At 35.8% G+C, this 25,444-nt stretch overlaps 1 protein-coding gene across 3 annotated transcripts in view; it reads right to left on the bottom strand.

Annotated features, from left to right (window-relative positions):
- The window catches only part of LOC117986991 (methyl-CpG-binding domain protein 5-like), a 104,391-nt gene that overhangs the window by 45,598 nt on the left and 33,349 nt on the right, over window positions 1–25,444 (bottom strand). For all 3 annotated transcript variants that reach the window (XR_004674245.2, XR_011237375.1, XM_034973953.2), the window contains exon 2: window positions 12,349–12,472. Coding sequence is in view for 1 of the 3 variants with exons in the window: in XM_034973953.2 (XP_034829844.2) it covers window positions 12,349–12,472 (124 nt within the window). In the remaining 2 variants the exon portion in view is untranslated. The remainder of the gene's footprint in view (window positions 1–12,348; window positions 12,473–25,444) is intronic.

Genomic DNA, 25,444 nt, shown 5'->3' with positions numbered 1-25,444 from the left:
TCATCTTCCTTCTCTTTCATCTTTCTCCTTTCTTTCAATTATGGCTTCCATATATTTCTGGATTATCACCCACTTCTTTTTCTCTTCCAAAATCATGAGCCTCTCCACCCAAACTCGTAATAAATTTTCATTCCTGTCATTTGACTATGTCATATGTCTATATTCAAATAAACATTATGGGATTGGAAAAATTCAACTTACTTTCGTAGATCCATCACGCTTATTTTACATCCAACTCATCAGAATGTTTTAGTTGCCTTCTCCCCAGATCTAACAACTTCGTTTACTCGACAAACTTCATGATTGCGTTAATCTTGTTAATGCGTTAGTGGAGCGCTAATTGAACAAAGTAATGTTTGCCCATACTCTAGTTTTTCCCCTAATGAAGTAGATTTTTAATATATATCTAGTAATCAATCGTGCAATATTAAACTTAGAAATTTTAATAACTTTAATTGTTTATTACAAAAATAATAAAAATACTTTTTTTCAAGCTTTTACAAATCCTAGTGTTACAACTTACAACAATATTGAAAAAAAAACTATGACACTTATATTGGTATTGATTCTGAGCACACGTACACTTTAGAGTATTCGCATTCTCGTCTTACTAATGTAAAATATGACAAGGATAGACACAGTTTCATAGTTTTAAATTTAATTTAGATCTGTCAAACCTCGTAACTTTAGCTGTCAGTCGCGAGCCTATTGCACTAAAATTTAGAGTCTTTAAATGTAAAATTCATGTTCTGTCCTTAATAATAATTAGCAATAATAAAAAGAAAAAGATGCAGATACTCTTAATTTAGTTTAGAGGAAGAAAAGAGAATCGGCGCCGACATGTTATAATGAACAGCTATGGTATTACAAAAGATCAATGACTAGACGAGACTTTATGGAATTTGCTTGTAAACAGGAGTGTTGAAGGCAGAAGTAGTCAAAACAAGGCCGACAAGAAAATGGTACCGAACGACGGAAAGAATGATCTTGAAATTCTTTCAAAATATAACGATGCACTTAAAAAAATACGTGTCGAAATTAAAACTTCCGCTTTTGTTGAAGTAGATCAAAAAACCAATTTTAAAATAAATGCGTGAAAAGAGGTGTCCCGAACTCCCGATACAATTTAGCAGGTGTCCGTTACACAAGTTAACACTATAGGAACGCCACAGTAAAATGTGTTTAGAGACAGTTGGCAGGACATGGTCCACCAATCCGATGGCGCGATAGGGGCCCGAGGCGGCACACTACCTTTTGTTTATTGACCATTGTGAGATCTACCGATGCCCGAAGAATGGAGCAATATACAATGAGGCATATCGCATGAGGGCTCCTTCAGATTTGTAAATCGTAACTTCCCACTGGGTAGGTATAATCGACTTCATATACCACGAAAGAGCAAAGTAAGGATAGAGTAAGGTTTAAGTAAGGAGAAAGCGCATGGAGCTATGAATTAGATTAGCTTATTACTAAAGAAATTGAGTCTAACTCTACAGACAGCAACATTTTAACATTTTGAATAGATATTCAAGACGTATTGAATTTCCACCCAGATCTAGACCTCAACTTTGGGAAGCCAAAAGTAACAAAGAGCAGAATATACACTAAACATAAATCAGAACAAGTAACGTAGGTAAAGATAAATAATTATTTTCAGTGTATTAAGACACAGCATTGATTTTAAAAGTGGTTTATTATGTAGTCTCTCTATAGTTCAAGTTTGCGTGCCAAAAGCTTCAACTAATAGCAATTGTGTGAACGGGCCAGGCTGATGTACTTGCTGCATAATTATTTTACCGCAATTTTCTTCATGGACGATATTACGGAATCTTTGCCTTTTAAACTGTGGCCTGTGGGTAGGTACTTCAGTTAAACGTTTAGTGGGCGACAATGTTTGCACGCTTTTCGACCTGAATAAAGATTACCCGGAGGGGAAAGTCGGGCCTTTTTGTGGCCACGTATCTTTCAACAACAAGATAATTACTCATGCAGTTTGTGGTAATATAATAATATATTATATGTACTCGTAACTCGTAACCAAGCGCATTACCGCCACCACGCTTTTGAATACCTGGTAATTTATACAAGTGGGGTATAATTTAAATCACATGCAAGTATTATTACGACTATTATCGGCTACACCTACTGAAGCGTAATTTTGATCTATGTCTACGACGAGGATCTATGTTTGTTATAATATGTTGGTTATAATGACCAAAATATAAATCCCAGCTATTTGTAGTGTAAAGACTTAACACCGGTTATTACAACTAGCTGCTAGCAGCTTTTGCGACCTAATAATCCTCATAAGCCTCACTTACCTACTCACTCAGTCTCACCTTAAGATACGGAACCCAGAATACATAAATGCCGATTTTCATATCCTTAACTACAATAAAAATGTTAATAATAACAATATATAAACTATCCTATACAAACTTTCATCCCCTATTTTACCACCCTTAAGACTTTCATATAAACTTTCGACCCCAACCCACTTAGGGGTGGAATTTCGAAAAATCCTTACTTAGTGGATACATACTCTTTACAAAGAACACACCCTCCAAATTTAATGTCTCTAGGACCAGTGGTTTAGGTTGTACGTTGGTATATAACTCAGTCAGTCAGTCAGTCAGGACTTTGAATTTTATACATACAGATATATACCAGTTGACAACAGTCAGAAAATATGTGCCTCGGAAAAGTGCGAATGGATATCCTGATAAATAACTTTCCGAAGGTGTAAAGAAAGAGAACTTATAAAGTTATAGTAATATGAACTTATCAGGTGTGTCAAAACCATCGAAAATCGACAGCTACAAAATATGAAGTAAAGGAGGTCGGATCACATTACAGTAGAAACTCGATAATCCGGCCCTCAGTTATACGGATTCGCGATTATCCGGACTACCAACCGAAAAGTGTTCGGCCAAGTGCGAGTCAGACTCGCGCACCGAGGGTTCCATACTCGGGTATTTTCAATTTATTATTTTCGGGATAAATCAAAACCAATTATGCATAAAAATAAATAAAAATCTGTTGTAGAATGTACAGGCAAAACCCTTTCATATGATATCCCACTTGGTATAGTTATCTTACTTTGAAAATTGAAAATACTAGATATTATAGTGAACTACATAACATGCACAAAACCCGCTTTTCTTCATACATTTGATTATCCGGATCCCTAACGACAACAATTAGTCCGGTTAATCGAGTTTCCACTGTATATCTCCTGGCAAAAAGTACGAGCAAATTGTATAAAATCCACATACACACACAAGTAAGCAGATACAAGTTTGGCACCAATAATAATTAATGTCGCCATTAATTAGTGGAGAGCGCTTGACGAGTCGGACAAATTGCACAACGCAACCGTCGCCGTCACGCGTCAAGCCGAATGTTATCCACTTATGTATATTCAATACTAGCTGACCCGGCGGCGAACTTCGTACCGCCTAACAGTCAGTAGCTTCTTTATTTTTTATTTTTTTTAATACTTACAATTTTTTAATTTCTTCTCCCCGTACGAACCAACCTCGTACTTCAAGGAATATTATATAAAAAAACCGGCCAAGTGCGAGTCAGGCTCGCGCAATGAGGGTTCCGTACTACAGTCGTATTTTTTCGACATTTTGCACGATATTCAAAAACTATGATGCATAAAAAAAATAAAAATCTGTTTTAGAATGTACAGGTAAGACCTTTCATATGATACCGCACTTGATATAGTCACTCACTTCGAAAGTTGAAAATACTAATTATTAGTTCATGACCACAATTTAATTTTTTTTGTGTGATCTAACCCTAAATTCACGTTTTTCATATTTTTCCCCAAATGTCAGCTATAAGATCTACCTACCTGCCAAATTTCATGATTCTAGGTCAACGGGAAGTACCCTGTAGGTTTCTTGACATACCGATAGACAGACACACAGCCAACAAAGTGATCCTATAAGGGTTCCGTTTTTCCTTGTTAGGTACGGAACCCTAAAAATACGAAAGAGATACTTTATCTTACCTATCGCATAATAAATTACGTAACGAACAGTAGGTAGGTGATAATTCATCCAGTTGAGAAATATTTAATGTCTATGTTTTTATCTACTCCGATATAATATACTTAAATGATATTTTTAATAGCTATTCTGATTTTCCTGTTCGTGATCGTGAAGATACCTAGATAAATATAAGCTAAATACCTCTAAGCATTGTTAGAATCAAAAATCAAAATCAAAATATTTTTATTCAATTACTTTTACTTTTGAATCGTCAAATGCATCCACCACTGGTTCGGAATACCTTTCCTACTGAGAAGAACCAGCAAGAAACTTGGCAGTTGCTCTTTTCAAAGATTTGATATACCATATATAAAACTAATTCCATTCCGCCCATTGCTGGAGGTCAAATCCACGTTTTATCATTAACATAATATTCGATTTGTATAACATGCTTTTTCAGGAGCATAATTTCAATACAGTTTTTAAACTTGTGTAAAGGCAAGTCCAAAATTGATTGCGGAATTTTGTTATAAAGTTGTTATATGAAAGTATAAAATAATTGAATTAAATAAGGCGGCATTACTTTGCAGAAATTCATGCGCTATTCTAAACGGATAAAGGAAAGGTGAAACATGAAGGTCATGATTTATTGTAATATAGATATACACAATCTTCCTCGTTATTATTTTAAGCTAGACTCGTATCTGGTAGTAATGTATAAAGCAGCACTCAAGGCAACGTTCTAAATTTTGACTTTTATTTTGATACGCATAAGGACGACAATAAAAGGAAATTGCTCCTCACTGTGTGGTCCACCGTACTCTACTTGGACGCCACTTTCACCTCACACTTTGAGAAAGTCGCCAACGGCGATTTAGAACGTGTTAAAAACAAGTTCTAAGCTTGTTTCACACTGATTTCAATATTGTGATTTGATTTAATTTGCAAAACCTGTTACCGATTACCTACTGCAAATGATAAAATATATCCTTGACATTAAGATTAAAACGCTCAAAATTATTATTAAAAGCAGTATTTACGAAACTGATTTATAAGTAGATTTAGATTATATATATGATATTATTCGTACTCATATAAATCATTTAAGAGATAAAAATAAACCGATTGACATGACATTATTTATACAAAGCATTGTTAATACAGAGTCACGACGAATAATCCAAACGGTTGACCTCGATCGATCTGTTAAATGTCACTTGAAAACACGTTGCCACGCGGAAACGTCAGACCTTTACCGAGAGGGCAACAAAGAAATGCCATGGCAACAATGGAGAACCTTTCGCAGATAGCAATCATCAAAGTGAAATTATAAAATGTTGAGAAGTAAAGACATCACGACTTGGTGCTACGTTGCAAAAAATACGAGTACAAGGCAGATTTACTGTTTACGATGTGTATTTTGTTCAAGTGCAAAGTGTTGCATAAGGTTTAGTATCGGTTGCAGTAAATAATAAAGTAATGGTCTATAAACGTCTCAGGCTGTGAACGTGTGGCCGCGATGATATCGCTGACAACTTGGAATCAACGACTGCCTCACGACTGTCTGCCACGGTGGAGCTGAAAGTTCAGACTTATATATTTTAACCTCTATAGCTACATTTGAATTAATACTCAATCGATAAGAGTGCTTAAAGAATGCTCTTCAAACAGTGTCTACTTTAGATGATAAAACATGTAAAGGATACCCGGCTGAGTATGTTGTGGGCTTGAGCGCGTTTGGAACCCTGATAGCTTTAGTTTTAAGTTTACATAATCAATTTCAGCATTAGATACATCAATTACAAATTCAACGATTGACAATCAAAGAGTGTACAATGGCACGTATTTTGAATAACTTTGATTTGATAGTATGTTAATATCAAATCAATTCATAAGCAAAGGTGGCAAGTATTCAAAGTAGTTTATATATTTTTTATGTAATTTGTTACTTTGAATTTCTTATTGTCATACAAATACCATTTTCCACAATCCTCTAAAGCTGGAGATTGACTTTTTGGTGTAATGTATCGAGTTTTTATAACTTAAACCAAAGACTGACTTGTAACGTTAGTTTGTAATGTATCATTCGCGCCGCATGCTCCACTTGAAAGTCGGTTTTTTTGCAAATTCCCTTTGAGTGTTACATTACAAATCAGTGCAGGTCGCCTCATCGCGAGAGCAAATCGCAAGCGCTAGTCGTAAAAATGGAGCACACTTGAGGCAAGAGCACGAGTGATACATTTTTACAACAAACACACGTTACAAGTCAGTCTGTGTCGTCGTATTGTAAACAAGATCGCCTCGAATGGTATATTACAAACAAACGGTTTAATCTCAAGTTAAAACGTTGCGCAGCAAAACTCCAGCAAAAAAATAAGACAGCTCTTCTTTTACCAGATGAGGCAGTTAATAGCAGTGAAATGTCTCGTAAATATTTTAAAGCACTAAACACTCGACCATGGCCCAAGGGTCTCCATGGCAAACGGAACGAGAATGTAACTCTCGATAAAAGAGACATACTAGCGCCGCTTGCCGTTTTCAGCCATTTCTTCTGCGGCTCCCGGTCTTGATGCTGTCTCCTGATAATATGACACGGGACCAATGTGTCAATGCACGTTGCGTCGCACATTAGCGCCCGTCCCTGTTCCTAGGGAACCAGCGTCAATCCATCAGGTCTCCTGCCATCATCCCAACTAATCCTTGCGGGCTCAATGAGCGCTGGAATGTCTTTGGTGGCAAGAGCCCTTTTGATCATATCGTTAAGAGAGCCATGCCTAAATAGCCTACCAGAGCTCCTTTGGCAAGAGAGTCCGAGTCATATACCTACAATAAAATATGTCGCTGCATATATCTACCACATGTGTAATGTTTAGATTGGTAAGTTACCTAAGTGTGTTATTCATTGAATATTTTACCATTAAGAGCTCATAAAACAGATCATTTAAATTCATTCTATTTTTATCTAATTTTATGGCCATCACCAAGATATTTTAGAGTCGATTTACAAAATTTAGTTCCACAATTTCTCATGTTTTACGTTTATTTCATACACTTCTTTAATACGCTTGAAGTTTTGGCTTGAATCTCAATGGCGTTTAAGTACCTCGGAGTTGCATCCACGGAATTCCATCCATCAACGACAAGATAGAAAGAGACACCGATGAATCGATTCAACGTTACTGAATGTGAAATCGAGATCTCGGCGAATGCATCTCAAGACGAATGCTCTGAACAAAGAGGAATCGATGAAAACGGGTGAAGGAGGGAGGGGTGTCGAGTGCACCGACCTCCTCCCGGCCACGGTGCAATTTGTACATTTCAAGTGCACACAAAGGCAAGGCGAGGAGGTCGCAGCAAGCTTTGACAGAATTAACTTGTCCGTAGCCAGTGACTAGGTAAGCATCACCTATATTAACTCGCGCGGCTGAACGAGACGGAATTTTAGATTCATGCAAATTTCAACTGCATTCAGCACAATATACCTTAACGCTTGCCGGTGACTTGTTCGATGTCGATTTTAATCTGAAAGTTACACTGCAATTTACATACAACATTGTAGTCATTAGGGTTAGATTTGTTTACTACAGAATTGCTACACCACTATTATAGAATAGAATAGAATATTATGTTTTTATTCAAGTAGACTTTTTACAAACGCTTCCGAATAGTCGGGTAGTTTTAATTTACCACTGGTTCGGAATGCCGTTTCTACCGAGAAGAACCAGCAAGAAACTCGGCGGTTGCTAATTTTAATTTTACAATTTACAATGTTATTATACCATACATCATGATATTATTAAAGTATTCAAATCTTTACAATCCAAAAAAACTGGAGACTTATGGGGGATATCAGTAAAAATAATCAGCAATATTATTGATATTATTGCTCCATATCTTGCTCTAATTTTTAATGAGTCTGTAGATTTAGGATGCTTTCCAGATCTTATGAAATATAGTAAATTAATTCCTCTTTTTTAAATCGGGCAGTAAAATGACCCAAACAATTACAGGCCAATATCAATTTTGCCGACTTTTAGCAAGATATTTGAAAAAATTATATTGTAAGCAACTAGCTATTAAAACCGTATAATAACATAATATAATACATATCGGATAGTAACCCCAAAGTAATTATTAGCATTGCTTTAGCTGTTTATTCATAAACATCAAATGATTAAGCTTTTTAATGATGATTCAAAAATGTGAATATCGAGAAAAATACCTCTGAAATGACGAAGCAATGACAAATAAAATGGTAATTTTCTTAAAATGTGGATTAAAATGGCAGGGCAAAGAAAAATAAAACGAATAATTTGAAATGCTAATATTTCATAAAAGGTACACTGAACTGACGACAAAACAGTAAAAATTGAAGGATAAACATGTTTTGATGAGATTATCAAAGCAAATAAAGCGTGCTCGAGTTGAGAAGCGGGCCCACTGTACAAACAAAGATCATTCAAACTTGTATGTATCACAGATGGGACAAACAAAGGAGTATTCGATCAACGCACTGATCCGGCGGGAAGCCATACGAGTGGTGGTCACACACGGAACGGACGGACAACTTGTAAGGGCCATTACATGGTCAGGAAGCTGGAAAAGAGGACCAAGCAAATGAATTGTAATTTAGATCGCTGTTCCCTATGTTTCGACACAAAATGCTTCGTTCGTGGTAAATGAATAATAACATGATCCAGTAGTCACGAAAGTTTTAAAACAGTAGGTAAAGGTACAAAAGCACTTGGTTAATTTGTTTCTAGTATCGACTAAAATAGAACGCCTTATCAAAGCACGCGATGACAATTTAAGCACGAAACCAGGATGTAGAAAAAGAAGAAGAAAGAAGAACGAGCGACTTGATTGCAATTTTCATCACTGTTCTCTACGTTTCGACACAAAATTCACTACTCGTAGTCAATGAATAAAGACATGAGCCATGACCGAGTTTAATTGGAGAATAATGGGGTAGAAAACTTAACTTGCAATTTTTTTTCTTAATTTATAGACCAGCGCTTGGCTGTAATTAGAGTTCAGACTCGCTGTGACGATGCAGCCTAAGACCGCACTTGCCTAGCAGATGCCTATTCACTCTCGACTTGTAGGTACCCCATGCCCAGAGCAGGGGAAAACTGAGGGTGGTGAAGTTTAAAAACAGTAAAGGCTACAAAGTACTTGGTAAATTTTTCTCTAGTCTTGGCTAATATACGTCTTAATGAAACGCGATGAAAATTTTAGCAACAAAATGTTTCCAATAGCTCCTCTACATTTCGTGTAAATGTCTGATGTAAACGCAAAGTGGGGCGAACTATAACGACGCATTCGTTAGGCAATGGGTGTGCCCTGAATAACTATACAGAATGATGCCGGCGAGGCCCTGTCACTAAGGAGTGACGATGCACCGTAAGACCAACTAAAACAATTTTGCCACCTGACGTAGAACTAAATTAATAAACAAAATACCGTTGTATTATCGCCTGTCTGTTTCTGGATGGGCTGGTGATTTAGATAGATAGACACAAACACACTTTCGCATGCATAATATTAATATGGACTATGGAGAAAAAGGCTTTTAATAAAAACCAGTCAGTGGTGGCATAAAATAACAAGGTAGGAGGCACTTTCTTACTTTGCAGTGGTGGCAATATAAACCAAATACTGCGAATGCTTCAAATTAGAGAGTGCATAAAGAGGAAACCGTCAGGGAGGAGTGGAGACGAGTTGTCAAGTAAACTGCAGCTGTAGAAACGGCCACGACTAGTCTGCCAAGGTTGTAGTGCCTAAGAAGTAGAATGTCAAATCCATAACTGATGTCAATTAGAAATGGTCCGTAGTGTGAGGGCCACTTCGAATCGTATTTTCACAAATTACGAAAACGAATCGAATTCGTGCACAAACGCCCTGAGAGTAGAGTAATTCCAATTTGGATCGCGTCGTGGAAAACCCTCTTCTTTGTACTTTTGCTACAACAACAATACGGTATTTTACCCTTTCTATAAAAGTGTCTTAATTTAATCCTAAAGTGATGATAAACTACCAAAAAAAATCTAAAAAAATTATTCGATCGATAAGTGCAATAAAAATGCATTTAAGTTATGAATTTCATACCGCCATCTTTTTAGGTGGATGACATACATTACAACATTACATTACAACTTTAATCCATGTGACGTCACAGTCGGAATTCATCATGGCGGCTATAGCTTCGTGCGTTTCAATTATTTTGTAGAACCAATGACTTATATTGTAGAACAGATAAAAAAGTGAATCAAAAAATTAATGGTATAATTTTATAAATTGAGATTAACATTTTCGAATACTTATTGCTAATACTATCCATGTTTATACATTTTTAGATTTTTCTCGCTTGGTTTAAAATACCCTATTGTATAGGTAGGTATATCAACAATGAGATCGCTATCATCAGTCAATTGAAGAGATTGCCGATGATAACGCAATTACCCTCCTCAGATAAATCCCGGATTTAACGAGGTAAAATAAAAACAATACCGAATTGGCTGCGGTAAGCGGACCAAAACTTGTTTACTTTCACATCGCGCCGCATTGTTCACATTACTCATATCCACAACGTTACGACAAACCTGTTCGCAATACGATCACAAAATACCTCCCGATACCTACCGATACATACCGTCTACCTTAAAAACGATTACGTCAAGTGATAGCCGTCTTACAGGAAAACTTGAATATAAGTCCCGCAAATTGCTAATGCGCGTGGCCGCTATTTTAGTGACGTCAGCAATAGTGTGAAGTTTCGAGCTGATGGTATATTTTTATTTCGGCTGACGTAAAAATGACGTCATTTCGATGTTAATGAGACATGGTTTCAGCGCAATAGCAATTTGCGGGACTTATAATTCGCTCAGTCTCTGAGTCTACTTGAGTGAAATTGCAGTTATCCGTCTGTCACAGCCATAACTTCTGTGGCCCTACCGTGGTTGTTTGACAGCTACAATGTCACGATCGCAATCATCTCTGATTGGTTAATGCTCGCTCACTATTGGCCACAATGCATTGTTGCAACAAGAATCACACAAATTCAGCCAATCAGAACAATTGAGATTGTAATAATGATTGATGCAGGTTTTAGACAATCGCCCAGCGGAATTACTGAACGTAATTACTTCAAATTTAAACATACATACCTAGTACATATGTAAACCACATGTAAACTGATGGCTTTCAGGCGAATATTGCATAAAAAATATAAAAAGCTTTACCTATTTCAGAGGTGATCTTATACAAAATGGGGGGGCTTTTAGAGCTAGCGCGCACCACGGTGCGGTGCGTTTTAAAATCCTTAAATTTGAATTTAAATTTATCAAAATCCGGTACGGAATGAATTCCGCAGTGCGCGCGCTTTTATGTACTTAGTTATATTTTTTTGGACGAACTTTTCAATCGTCAGTCTCAATGATTTTGCAAGACAACATTGCTTGACTTTTGTAACGTACGGTTAAACAGTTGGTTAAAGTTACGTTACGTAACGTAACTTTAACCATCCGTCATGAAACTGGAAACAAGTTGATAAAAAGCATATCAATAGTTAGCAGATGACGTCGCGTCGGCACTTCAACTCTTAATAATTCGTTTAAAAGCAGACAGAAATTGTTATTTTTTGCAGCAGATATTTAAATACATCTCATAAACTAGTCAGAAAGAGTCAATGCGGCATAATTTAATATCATCATGCATTAATCATAACTCGTAACACACAAAGAAACGAAAAATGAACTTAATATTGACAACATCACTATAATATTTCTTCTTTTTGTTATGAGAAATGCATAAACATGGTTATAAACGACACATTTGCACATGACGAAGACCTTCGACTACAAAAACGAATGTTAACTGTATTCTGTACCCGGCTTCTGCCAAATTATTCTTATATTCGACTTTCGTTCTTTATTTCAGACATTAGGACCAGTTTCAAATAAAGATATAGAATAATTACCTTTCATATCCACAGAATTATTTATTTTCTGATGTCTTTATGGATATTACTTATTCCTACAATTTCTCGAGAGATTTTATACATTTAAGAATACGTACGAGTAGGTAGGTACTCCCAGTTTTTTTTCTCATAGGTAGTGATAAAAAATAGTGTGTGTCACTTGGGGCCAATAGAATACTATCAAATCCTACGCTCTGAATTCAAACGAATGCTCTCGAGGAACAAATTATCACTTTGGCCCCTTGTAACACAAATAACTATTTGTCGTTCGACGTTACAACTAAAGAAAACTTCAATTTCCTACCGTTTAAAGTTCAAGGGACAACCGAAACAGTTAAAGAAGAAAAAGGAAAAGCAAATATAAATTACCTTGGGATCGAAACTGAAGGCAGTCTCCGGTCTCAAAGGGCAGGGCAGGCCGCACTTACAAGTGCCCGACGTTTGTAAGTAGTCCCGTAGCTGTGAGAGGTTACTCAACGCTGTTCCACTGGGGCTGCAACGAAAGAAGTTTACGTAAGAAAATGTCACATCACAGATACAAATTATGTTGGGCTTATAAATAAATCTGCGTAAGTATGCGTAAATTGTCTGATAGAGAGAAAAAAATTGTGCAGTTCTTTGTACAGTTTTGTAGGCGTTTATAAATATTTTAAAGCGATGAAACCTTTGCAAATCTTTTATACCTATTAGGCTATTAGACCTATCTGCATTTGCGACTATATCAGTAAATTATGATAACTTTGTACTGAAATTCGTCTGGCCTTTGGTCTGGCCATACTAAGACCGATTCCAACATAAGTAACTATTTATAAAATATATACATTCGCCAAAACTAACTGCCATGAAACAGGAAATTTCTGCTCATGTAGAGAAATTGTTTGATTAATTTTGTCTGTCACAAGATTCCATAAAATTAAAGAGAGCTCTACCGTATAAGTGACAATTTAGACAAGTCGTATCTAAGCATAGAAACATGTAGATAAATTCACTAGAAGCTGTAAAATATAAGGCATAAATATAAAATATAAGGCACCCAAGTGCAATAGAGCAACCAAGGTAGATCGTCGTCGCGTCGTTCAATTAGTAAGCGTTTGATTAGTATAGAATGTAATGCTTGATACAAGCCAGTTAAAGCTGTATTGATGCTAAATATGGGGTGCTAGAACGGTAGGCATTTTTCTATAAGCAGTGTTAATCAGTTGGTTGAAGTAACAGAATTCAGATTTATCATTTATTAGTTTTTTTGTTATTAAATATATGAGTAAGTATAAATACTTAATCGTAAATAAACATAATAATATCATAAGGTTCAGAATGAAAACATATACATATTTACTACGTAGCAGCATTGAAAATGCTCAGAAATTGTAATAGAGTTAGGTATTTTTATTTTGAATTAAACAAACAGTATTAAAAACTAAAATCGTATTCCTAGGGCAAATTTTTCAATTATCAAGTAAATTTTAACTAAGGAATTGAAATTTTGACAGAGTTTTTTAATATAAAACTGCCAAAATTTATTTTAATCCTCAGTAAAATTTTATTTATCGATTGAAAAATCGGCCCTTAATACTATACCTACTAAGTTTTTTTTTTTTGAATAAGTAAATATATTCAAAAGTTAATGTAATATCTAGTTTCAAGGTAAGGATCGTGTTATTTATAATGCCATTGTGTTCGCGAACCACTGTCTGATCATAGTCTAGACCAAGCATACCAACAAAACAATCATGATGATGCACCGCCACCGGTTGCAACTTGTTAACGGTGATTTCCTTCTTCAACAAGGTTACAGATTGTTGTAGTGTCTAATGACTAAATAATATATATGTCGATCACTTAATCTAAATATATAAAATGAAAAGGTGAGAAACTGACTGACTGACTGACTGACTGATCTATCAACGCACAGCTCAAATTACTGGACGAATCGGGCTGAAATTTGGCGGAAATGTATTATGACTCAGCATCCACTAAGAAAGGATTTTTGAAAATTCAACCCCCAAAGGGGTAAAATAGGGGTTTGAAATTTGTGTAGTCCACGCGGACGAAGTCGCGAGCATGAGCTAATATATATTAAGTATAATATTATGTAACGACGCAATATTTTTACTCAACACTCATAACTACAACTTAAGATCTTTAAAACTTTTATTATTTATTAAGTACTAGCGGACCCAGCAGACCTGGTCATGTCAGGAAAAGCAGAGCCACATTAAACAGCAGCGGAACCTACCGGGTGGGTTTTCAAACATCCACGGCCCCATTTAAATATACACACAAAATTCCATCCAAATCGGTCCAGCCGTTTAGGAGGAGTTAGGTGACAAACACAAGTAAAGAAGAATTAATATTAAGAAGATAATATGTGTCATACTTTCAACTTTACACACAGTCAGATCAAAAATAATCAAGTATAGAATAATATTATAGCGATCGAATATACAATCGAAGCAGGACAATAGTCGTTTTATTTATTTAACAAAAAAGATACAAGTATATTGTAATTTAAAAACATCAATTGTAATACCAGTTGCTTTAAAACCTTGTTAATAAATACAGAAAAATAAATAATTAAAATAATATGCTTTAATTAATGTCTTATTAAGTCTCGAGACAAGAAATTATCTTAATCCGACGCTCAGAGACCAAGCGATCTCAAAAGAGTATAGGTACTTTCAAAAGATAATAATAATTAAAATCTAAGCGAGAATGAAAATAAGTTAAAATTTTCTTGAGCAAAAGAGAATAAATTAAGGTCTTGCGCTACCGTTTTTTAATTCCAGACATGCCTTAAGTTAGTCAATCAAACCAGAGAATCAAGATTACGTGATTGCGAATGCCGGGGCGGTGGTATTTTTTTGCAAACTTGGTGAAAATCGTGTAGCATTACATACCTACTCCGGTCACGATAAATATTCCAAAGGAATTTAATCGGTAGAACACAAAAGTTTAAGTTAAAATACTTTTCTGGATGTCTGATACTTGATCAAAATATCTTAGCGTGGCATTGTTCACGAGAGTTTCTTTTTATATGTAAGTAAATATCGTGTATTTATTAATATATATTTTTTTAAATATCGTGAAATCATTAAGAGAAAATTATAGTAAGGTTAGCTATAAGATGTTAGCTAACTAAGGTGTATTCGTCTTATATTCTCAAGTAACATGTCTGCGCATACCTCAGTTGGAAGGAGGATAATAGCAATAAGGCATTGCCTTTAGAGATAATGTAGAAGAAAGATAGCTGATCATAAAACGAAGAAAAGTGATGTATGTATTGGGTTATTTTATTAATACGAAATGTGTGTCTGTATCTGTCTGTTGCATTATAATTACGTGACAAAAACTTGTCACTGCGGTTACAAGGATAATAAAGTGTAAATTATCAAGTTATTTTAAAAAGGACGATAATAACTGACATTAAGCCAACCGGGCTTCTTCTCGCCGACACAAAAAGGACTGCTTATCTACACTAATATTATAAAGAGGAAAACTTTGTTTGTTTGTTTGTTTGTTTGTTTGTTTGTTTGATTGTACTGAATAGGCTCAAAAACTACTGGACCGATTTTAAAAATTCTTTCACCATTCGAAAGCTACATTATCCACGAGTAACATAGGCTATATTTTATTTTGGAAAAAAATAGGGTTCCGTAAGATATTTGGGTTTTTCGGACACAAGGTGTAAAAAATCAACCAGAAAAGTTACTTATTTTGCGTACGCTGCCTAAACTATAAAAGATAGAACCATAAAATGTTCTAATTAATTGTAGATCTTATAAATATCTACAAAAAAGTCCGCGACACACTATACCCATCTATGTCGAGTGAGGCACAGCAACAATTTTTTTATTTAAAAATCTTGAATTTTTTTTGGACTACATTTAAACGCGTTTATTTTACTCATGCTATTAATCCTTATCAAAATAAATGATTTCATCACTAAGAACAGTTTATGGAGATAATATTTGGTCTTTGAATGATTAAAATTGGACGTTTGGTTTTGAAGTTATGGCGAAATTAAAATATTACGATTTCTGCTGCACGGCCCGTTGTATTATATAAAGAGGTAATGTCGTTAAGTTTGTTTGTAGGGGGTAATCTTTAGAACTACTGAACCGATTTTAAAAATTCTTTCACCAGTAGAAAGCTACATTATTCCTGAGTGACTATACGGGATCTTTAAAAACCTAAATCTACGCGGGCGAAGCCGCGGGGATCAGCTATATTATATAAAGAGGTAATGTCGTTAAGTTTGTTTGTAGGGGGTAATCTTTAGAACTACTGAACCGATTTTAAAAATTCTTTCACCAGTAGAAAGCTACATTATTCCTGAGTGACATAGGCTATACGGGATCTTTAAAAACCTAAATCTACGCGGGCGAAGCCGCGGGGATCAGCTAGTATTATATAAAGAGGTAATGTCGTTAAGTTTGTTTGAAGGGGGTAATCTTTAGAACTACTGAACCGATTTTCTTCGAAATTCTTTCACCAGTAGAAAGCTACATTATTCCTGAGTGACATAGGCTATACGGGATCTTTAAAAACCTAAATCTACGCGGGCGAAGCCGCGGGGATCAGCTAGTCGTTCATAAGATAGCTTGCATTCCAGGGAAAGACAGGCTACTTTTTGTCCCGGAAAATCATAAGAGTTCCCACGGGATTTTTATAAACCTAAATCCACGCGGATGAAGTCGCGGGCATCATCTAGTATTATCATAATGGAACTTGACAGTTTTATCCGGTCTGATTTTATAGCATTTCACTTTTGAAAAGATGTCAGCGTAATTTACTTTTATGTTCCTAATAATATTAGAATATTATTTAAAGGTGGGCATGAAGTATCAACATTCCTTTCAAGAACGACGCATATAAAATGAAAAGAGCAAATTTACGGAACTCCATAGAATCTGGGAATTCACCGCATTATACCTAGATTATACTAACAAAACCAACGTATCGTCATGTGATATTATTTTTATGGAAAGGGATCGTGACCCATAGCAATATGGAATACATATTACGAGATATTCCGACAATGCTCATTTATAAAAATATCGAATTACATACAAGATTTTTGTTGATGAGTCTCTCTCAAATAACAGTTGATTCAACCTATTATGGAGTTAATTAATACATTCTGATGCATTTGGAGTTACGTAGTTTGTTAATTAATGTAGTGTAAGCTGACAGGGGAGCACCGAGCGATGCGGTGACTCGTGTAAGCGATTGCTGAAAGGGTTGAAAAGCTCCTAGTCAACCGTGCTCGCTCAGTCCTGTGATAAACTGACTGCGTGGCCAGTCAATAACACTTAATTGCTTTTCATCCTTTCTGCCAGCAACCGATTTTGCTTACATTACATTACAAGCTGCACTTTTAAGTCAATAATCAACACGGATCACTGAAATCGGACCAAAAATAGGGGGATTAAATTTAGGACGGATACGTTCAATGGGAATCAGTATGAAGCTAAATTTATTTAAAATTACATCAAGTAAAACTCGGTAAATATACTTGCTAGGTCAAAGAGCGTTGATTAGATAATGCGAAATTGTTACTAACGGAATCAAGATTTAAAGATACCCAAGATTGAAAAAATTGAGAAGCTAATAGAAAATTGGAACCTCGACTCGAACTCGAGGACCATACATGCTAAAGATTTAAATCGTTTCTTTTACACAAAATTTATAATTTTTTTCTCCTTGCTCTACTTACACGTATTTCGGAATTTCCGACATATTTCATTTTAGTGAATACCTACTAGACGCTAGACATGTTTCATACTAGTGTGATGTGATGACTAACACCGGATTGTATAAATTCTTGCATGTTTTGTCTACGACAATTTATTTTTGTTTTTATTGCATTCAAGTGTATTGGCAGAAAATTTATAGCTACCTACTCGTGTACCTCATCCGGAGAAACCACAGCAAGACACAAAGAAGATTTAACTACAAATAGAGGAAATTTTGATGATTTATTGTATTTTGCTTATATCTTCACATGACTCACATGTTGCTAAAGTCAAAGTGACAAAAGTGGCTAACTGGCTAGATCCGAAATACCGAAGGCCAACGAAACGTTGGAGCTAACATAAAGAGATCCATGTCCAACAGTGGATGCATATTGGCTTGAATTGGCAATGACAAAATTGGCATGAAAGTGGTACGATGTCTCTCAACTTACCAATTTCATCGTCATCGTAAATTACGCTTCAAGTAATTCAAGTAGTTATTTGTTAGCGCAGATCTGTTAAAAAATATTTCCCCTATCGATCTCTATCGCTTGAACTCGTAGGCCTGTTTATTAGTACTGCAATCCGTTAGAATCATGGTTAACTGAAGTTTTGCTGACTAACACATCTCTGTCCGTATGCATGCCAGTCGTTAGCTTTTTAGCGGTCAACTTTTATCTATTGAATTTTTGTACTTTCGAAACTTCATTGTAGAGGAAATAGGAGTCAGAAATTTAACAATGCGTTTTACAGGATCATTAAATCTCACTTCTAGTACAAGCTTTACGCTTAGTTGGAATTCCCATACAAAAAGAGGTCAAAAGAAAAAAAGACATATATTTCCCACACCATAAAAAGCCATTACTTCTAATTTGCACACAACAACGCAATCCCTTTAGGATGGTACAACTTGCTTTGTCAGCGGAAGTATCAGTGATGCCAACTCATCAAAATAAAATGGCATTGCCATGCCAGGCAGCCAACCATGCAATAACAAGCGAATATAAGCGATGGAAAGACTTTAAAAGATGGTAAATAACTAGATTTCAAAAGAGATATTTTTTACATAAAATTTTGATGAGTAACAATATTGCAAAGACGTTCGTCAACATCATTCGTCATGATTGTTGAGGATGTAGTTTTTGAAGCAGGGTTGACTATTCTAGAGTTTGACAGTTTGAATAACAAATGAAATTATTATAGGGATAAATAAGTTAAGTAACTTAAAAAAATATGCAAAGATGTTCATTGTTCAGTCATAGGTCATGTCATTGTTGATGATAATGAATTAGGAGTGACCATTTTAGTCAGACATATAGAAGAAACAGCATTGATTAGATTATTCCTAAAGAATTCAGACGTGCGTCCGATATGACTGCCGGTAATTTTTACCACATTGACGTATCATAAAATTCATCTTATCAATGGTCTACCCCTCGAATACGGTAAAATGACAGCTACAGTGTGACGATCACAATCGCTGATTGGCCGATACTCGCTGATTATTGGCTACAATGCATTGTTGCAACAAGAATACCATAAATTCAGCCAATCACAACAATTTCCATTGTAGTAATAATTGATGCAGGTTTTCCGGAATGGACCTACAATCCAATGTATTCAACTTCTAGACATATAGAGAATCAGTTGGCAGTACGGACTGTATATATATGTAGTTGCATCGCTTTACAAACTGCCTCTTTCATAAACGCTTCACATGATAATTCACAGTGATTGTTCACGGTCTGCAACACGCGGCAAAGGTAAGCCGCGACCACAAAAAAGATTTTGTTTGCTTTTTTGATTCTGTTTGCTTTTTATTACGGGGCCTATGCGGCTTTGGACCACTACGGATACGTATGCGTGTTCGCGGTCGGTCGGACAGTGCGCGGTGAAATTTGCTTTTGCATCGCAGTTAAGGTTGCTACCCGCACTATTTACATGTGCCTACTGGAATGGAAACCAGATTACTCACTATATTAGAGAGGCAAATCGGTACCTAATACTTGAAGGGGTATACAGAGAAGGATATACAGGAATCTTGGACTACCGTGATTTTTAACCTGTATGTATGTGGATTGGTGAAATTGCAAGCATGCTCGTACACGATGGATGTAGTGGAGTTATTAACTAACAATAAGTACTGACTTGGTGTTGCTAGGTGGTCCTTTTTGTAAAAACGAAGTAACTTACCTTAACACTTAACATAATATTATCTAGGTCAAGATAGTGTGATTAGGTTAGGTTAGCTGACTAACATCAGAAACCATAAATACATAGCCTCACTCATGTCTTCAATTTTCAGAACCTAATCTTTATATATTATATGTACGTACATATTGACATACAGGGCGACAACCCTAATTGAATGAAATGTTTGGGGGAGACGTGTACATAGACAGCTGCCGATAATAATAATTACTTAGCACGCAAACCCTTTTACACCTTGCACGAGCTGTTATACCGTTTAGTTTTCACCGAACATTCGGTCAATTTTATCTTTTTTTTTGTTACGCAAGTATGATCGATCTTCCACGTTGTATCGATTATTTATTATAGTTTATTTAACATTATTATTTATTAGTTTTCGTAACATTTAACATTATTTACAATAATGTTAAATGTTACGTCATACGAGCCGCTCTTCAACATATTTCATTTTATGCTTATTTAAGTAAAGTAGGTACTTAAATAAATTATAAGCCTTTTTCATAACGGATAGTGACTGTATAACACTTTAAACAGTAACGAATGATACAGGAAACCTTGTTTAAAATTACTTAAGTGTGTAGGTATATGGTATAGATATATTATATAAATTCTTTTCGTCAGGATTATAATATTCTTACTAACCTAAGTTTATACCACAACGCTGTCAATGCTAAGCTTTGTTAAAGCAGTTGGGCTAATCATCCAACATCAGAAAAACCCCATGGTTGCAATATGCAATATCCGACGGTTAATAGTTTTACGGAGGAAAGGAACTGTAACATCGCGAAAGAAGAACGTACAAGATAGATATGGAACAAAATTTTAGAGGAGACCAAGGCCAAACCAACAAAACTCACAAGATGTGAGTTGTGACCCACAGGATAACGAAGGAAGTTTGAAGACGAAGGAATAGGCTACTTGACAATTTTTTTAAGTTGGTCTTAAATGGTTAATATTTGTCCTATTATATCAAAAAAATTAACACTATATTTTTTTGCGCCCTAAAAACCGTAAAACTTTAATTTAAAAAAATATTTTTCTTAGACAGGTGAAACACTGTCGGCCATGTTTGGCCGATAGATTATCTGTGCTCTGACGTCATGCATTTGTAAACAACAGTATAACCACAGGGTTATACTGTTGTTTACAAATGCATGACGTCAGTATAACCACAGGGTTATACTGTTGTTTACAAATGCATGACGTCAGAGCACAGATAATCTATCGGCCAAACATGGCCGACAGTGTTTTCACCTGTCTAAGAAAAATATTTTTTTAAATTAAAGTTTTACGGTTTTTAGGGCGCAAAAAAATATAGTGTTAATTTTTTTGATATAATAGGACAAATATTAACCATTTAAGACCAACTTAAAAAAATTGTCAAGTAGCCTATTTGAAGTAAGTAAACCAAAATTGTCTGCCAATGCGCACATGGCCAGCGCTGGCCAAACCCTTCTCATACTGAGAAAAAAAAATGTAACTTGATGAGAGGAGACTTGTTCTCTGTAATGAGCCGGCTATGGGTTGATCATGATAAAACCAAAATTCCATGGAAACTGGCAACCTCCGATAGAACGAAGTGGCCTCAGATAGAAGAACGAAGACGAAAGAATTTTGAAAAAAGTAAACCAAAATTCCTTGAAAACTGGCAACCTCAGATTGCCAACAACGACGGCGACGCAATGATGACTCCTTTGGTGGTCTCAGATTTAATGTCTCTTTTATCCTGTTCTCGCTAAAATTGAAGATAAAAAGAAATCTAGTCACCACAAGTGACCAAATGTGATCGATGAATCAAACAGACGATTCGAGGAAAACGCACACAAGAAACACTTAACCAATTACGAACATCTGTCGTTGACTGGTGGCCTTGTTACTTTGATGCCTAGTTGCCTACATGCATATTGAAATTAAACTATGTACGTCATGTTAATTATGTTGAGTAAGAATTTTTATTATTCTTATTCTTGTGAGTATTTATAATGATAGCATCAGTACCCATATTATAAACGCGAAAGTGTGTTTGTTTATTGGTTTATTGGTTTGTTGGTTTGTCCTTCAATCCCGGCGCAATGGAGCAACGGATTGACGTGATTTTTTGCATGGGTATAGTTAAAGACCGGGAGAGTGACATAGGCTACTTTTTATCCGGGACTGCCACGGGATTTTTACAAACCTAATTCAAACACACTGTAACTAATTGTAACAGCCTAACCTAGCCTGTAATAAAGCAGTCTATTTGCTAACCAGTTCGTGTTGATCTCACATCTATACAATTAGCGTGAATAAATTACGACTTACGAGTCAGGTACATGAATTCTGTGGAAAATTACAGCTCTAATACGATGTTTAAGTTTAAAATTAACTTGTGGGCCGCAATTAATTGATGTACCGTACCTACAAATATAAATAGTAACATTAATTATGCTGATAAAAAGGATTTGTTTGAACCAACGTTGTCTGTGTGTTGCCTTATTTATTTCTAGAGGAAGCCCGCGAATTCATCCCCGTGGATTTAGGTTTTTAAAAATCTCGTGGGAACATTTTGATTTTCAAGGATAAAAAGTAAGACTATGTCCTTCCCCAGGATGCAAGCTACCGCTGTACCAAATTTCGTCAAAATCGGTTGAATGGATGGGCCGTGAAAGACTAGCAGATAGACAGACAGACAGACAGACACGCTTTCGCATTTATAATATTAAGTATTTTTTTTTTTAATTTAAAAGAATATTCCCCTTTCCTCTCCAATTAAGCGTCAGGCTTGTGCTAGGAGTAGGTACGACAATAGTGCAACGGGCGAGATTTGAACCGTCGACCTTTCGGTTTTCAGTCCACTCCTATACCGGTTGAGCTATTGAGGTTCTCAGCTCTGAGCTGTTATTTGCCTAGTGCCCAATTTGATATAATTAAGTAACTAAATAGGCAGTAGGTACTATCAGAGCGAGTACTTGGAAAGGGATTTTCTAAGGCTCCTTTCACATTGGCAGACAATTCAATTTCTATAGAATAAGAATGAAACATTTTAGATATTCGTTTTGATTCGCTGTCAGTCTGAATCTATTACTAAACACATGCCAATATTACAGCTACTCTAATCAATACAACAGGAGTAAAAGGAAAGGAGAAGAAACCTAATTTAAAATAGATTTTAAGGACAATATCAACAAATAGTACCTATCACTCTATTTAAATGCTTATACACCGTCGCAGCGACACAGAGGAAGGACACTTAGTTCCATAACAAAACGTCGAGGCATCGACATCACTGGCCGGCGTCAAATGTTTAGTACATTTGACGCAGGTAGCCCTAAAGTAGTCCTATTTTTCTCTGATTTTACGTCACTATAGCCTAATATTTTTTTTATAAAGAATATTAGCCATGTTAAAATGACTAATATTCCCTTTTCCTCTCCAACTAAGCGTCAGGCTTGTGCTAGGAGTAGGTACGACAATAGTGCAACGGGCGGGGTTTGAACCGTCGACCTTTCGGTTTTCAGTCCACTCCTTTACCGGTTGAGCTATTGAGGCTTAGATTATAATATTTGACATATCGTCTATTCAGGATCACACCGAGAGTTCCCTCACTCTTGTTCACTCATATGGCAGATACGTCTGTTTACAAACATAAAATAACTTGTACATATCATTTAAAGCTATCTGCAAATAAAATCAAAGCCGTTGTCGTGTACCCAATAGACGTACATAAAATGGATGTCGAGTTACGTACGGTGATTGATCTCATTTCCTTTGTTCCATGGGCGAGGCATAGTATAATGGCTAAAATACTTGGCACAAAGCCAATACCAACTGCCATACATGAATTGACGACGGGTCAAGATTCGATGGAATCAAACTAAAATTCCGATTTACATACAATCCGTAACTCATACTTAAACCAGTTGAAATCAATTAGAAAATGGCGGATTAGTTATCAAAGCCCGAGAATCTAAATGATCACAATAATTTTGGCGAAACAAAAGCCTACTTAATAAAAAACTCGAAAGAGGAAAAATTTACTGTTAAAAAAACTTCTGTCAAGTGTACGAACGAACACAAATGTTATTAGAAACAAGATGATGGCCGCGACTTCGTCCGCGTGGTTTTACGTTTTTCAAAGATCCCGTGGGAACTCTTTGATTTTCCGGTATAAAAAAAGTATCCTATGCCCGTCTCCAGAATGCAAGCTACGAGAGAAACAAACCAACCCAGTACCAAATGTCAAAACCGGCGGATAAAAGCTAGCAGACACAGACTTACTAGAGCACAAACACTTTTGCATTTATAATATTAGTACGGATTAACTTTACGCCAAAAGCTGGGAGGAAATGGCAATGGGATTTGGTAGTTAGGCTTGGGTACCTACTAGCTAGTGCTCAGACAATGCTAAAATAAATCTGACAAAAACTCGACAGCATTTTAAAAGGTTTTTTGAAGAGCAAAGCAAAACATCCAGGTAGCAAAGTATTTTCATGACAACAACCTTTTCAAATAAACACATTTTATTTGAAAAATAAAAAGGTCATTTGCCTTGCATCCTAACAATTGAAAAAATAAATGATCATACGAGTATTTAAATATATATATATATGTCTTTCTATAATGTAATGTAATGAATGCTTTTGAATCTATGAATAGTAATACAAGAATTTAAAAGGTGTGTTTTCGGAGCGCGCTCCATGCAAACGAAGTTTGATTATTATTTAAATTTCGATCAAGTACTTTTATAATAATTAAACTCACTTGTTTTTTGTAGACATGGCCTAAAAAGTAATATAATCTGTGTCTATGGTTTGCCGTGAAAATTGGGCTCAGAGATTTACATTTGATTGGTTAATACTTTTCAAATAAGGAACAGGCTTCGTTTGTATACGTGACGCGCTTGAGCAGAAGCTGCAGTGCAAACGATGAAAGCTGACGAATCGCTACACTCAATCTCAATTCTGAGACATTTAACAAAATCTGTATCCATAACAAGTTCTTAAAGACTCCGAACAATATTATTATGAAAGCGGCTGTGACATATTTGCTGATTGATATTCGCGGCGGTTCTTTAGACACGGGTACGAGCTCTTTGATGGGCCGACTTGCGTCCTTTATCGAACGACCCCGACCCATATCAACATCGTCCCCTCGCATGAATAAATAAAAGCTCAATTTGTAGCTCGCGCGCCTAACCGACGCATCGATATAACGTCACCAGAAATAAATGAGCCCCTTCTTTCGATCAGTTCACTCCACTCGGAGAACAAAGTCGAGAATCCTTTATCAGACGGAGGGTCCACGACACTGGATGTGTTTTGGGAAAATTATGTAAAACCGAAAGCTACTCGGCACTCGCTCTTGTTTAGTTACCCTTTATTAAATTGTATGTGGGGGGACGCGACTCGTTTACTTAATTATTAATGGTAATTCCTGTTAAATGATATTTTAACGAAGCTATTATTGTTTTATTGTGGCGTGGTATTGAGTTATTTATGAAATACTATACTCTATTTAATTTTACCGCAATTCGAAATGAC

This window comes from Maniola hyperantus, chromosome 12 (genome assembly GCF_902806685.2).
Source record: "Maniola hyperantus chromosome 12, iAphHyp1.2, whole genome shotgun sequence".
NCBI lineage: Eukaryota > Metazoa > Arthropoda > Insecta > Lepidoptera > Nymphalidae > Maniola > Maniola hyperantus.
Note: the sequence above shows the minus strand (reverse complement) of the source record. Positions and strands in the feature narration are given on the sequence as shown.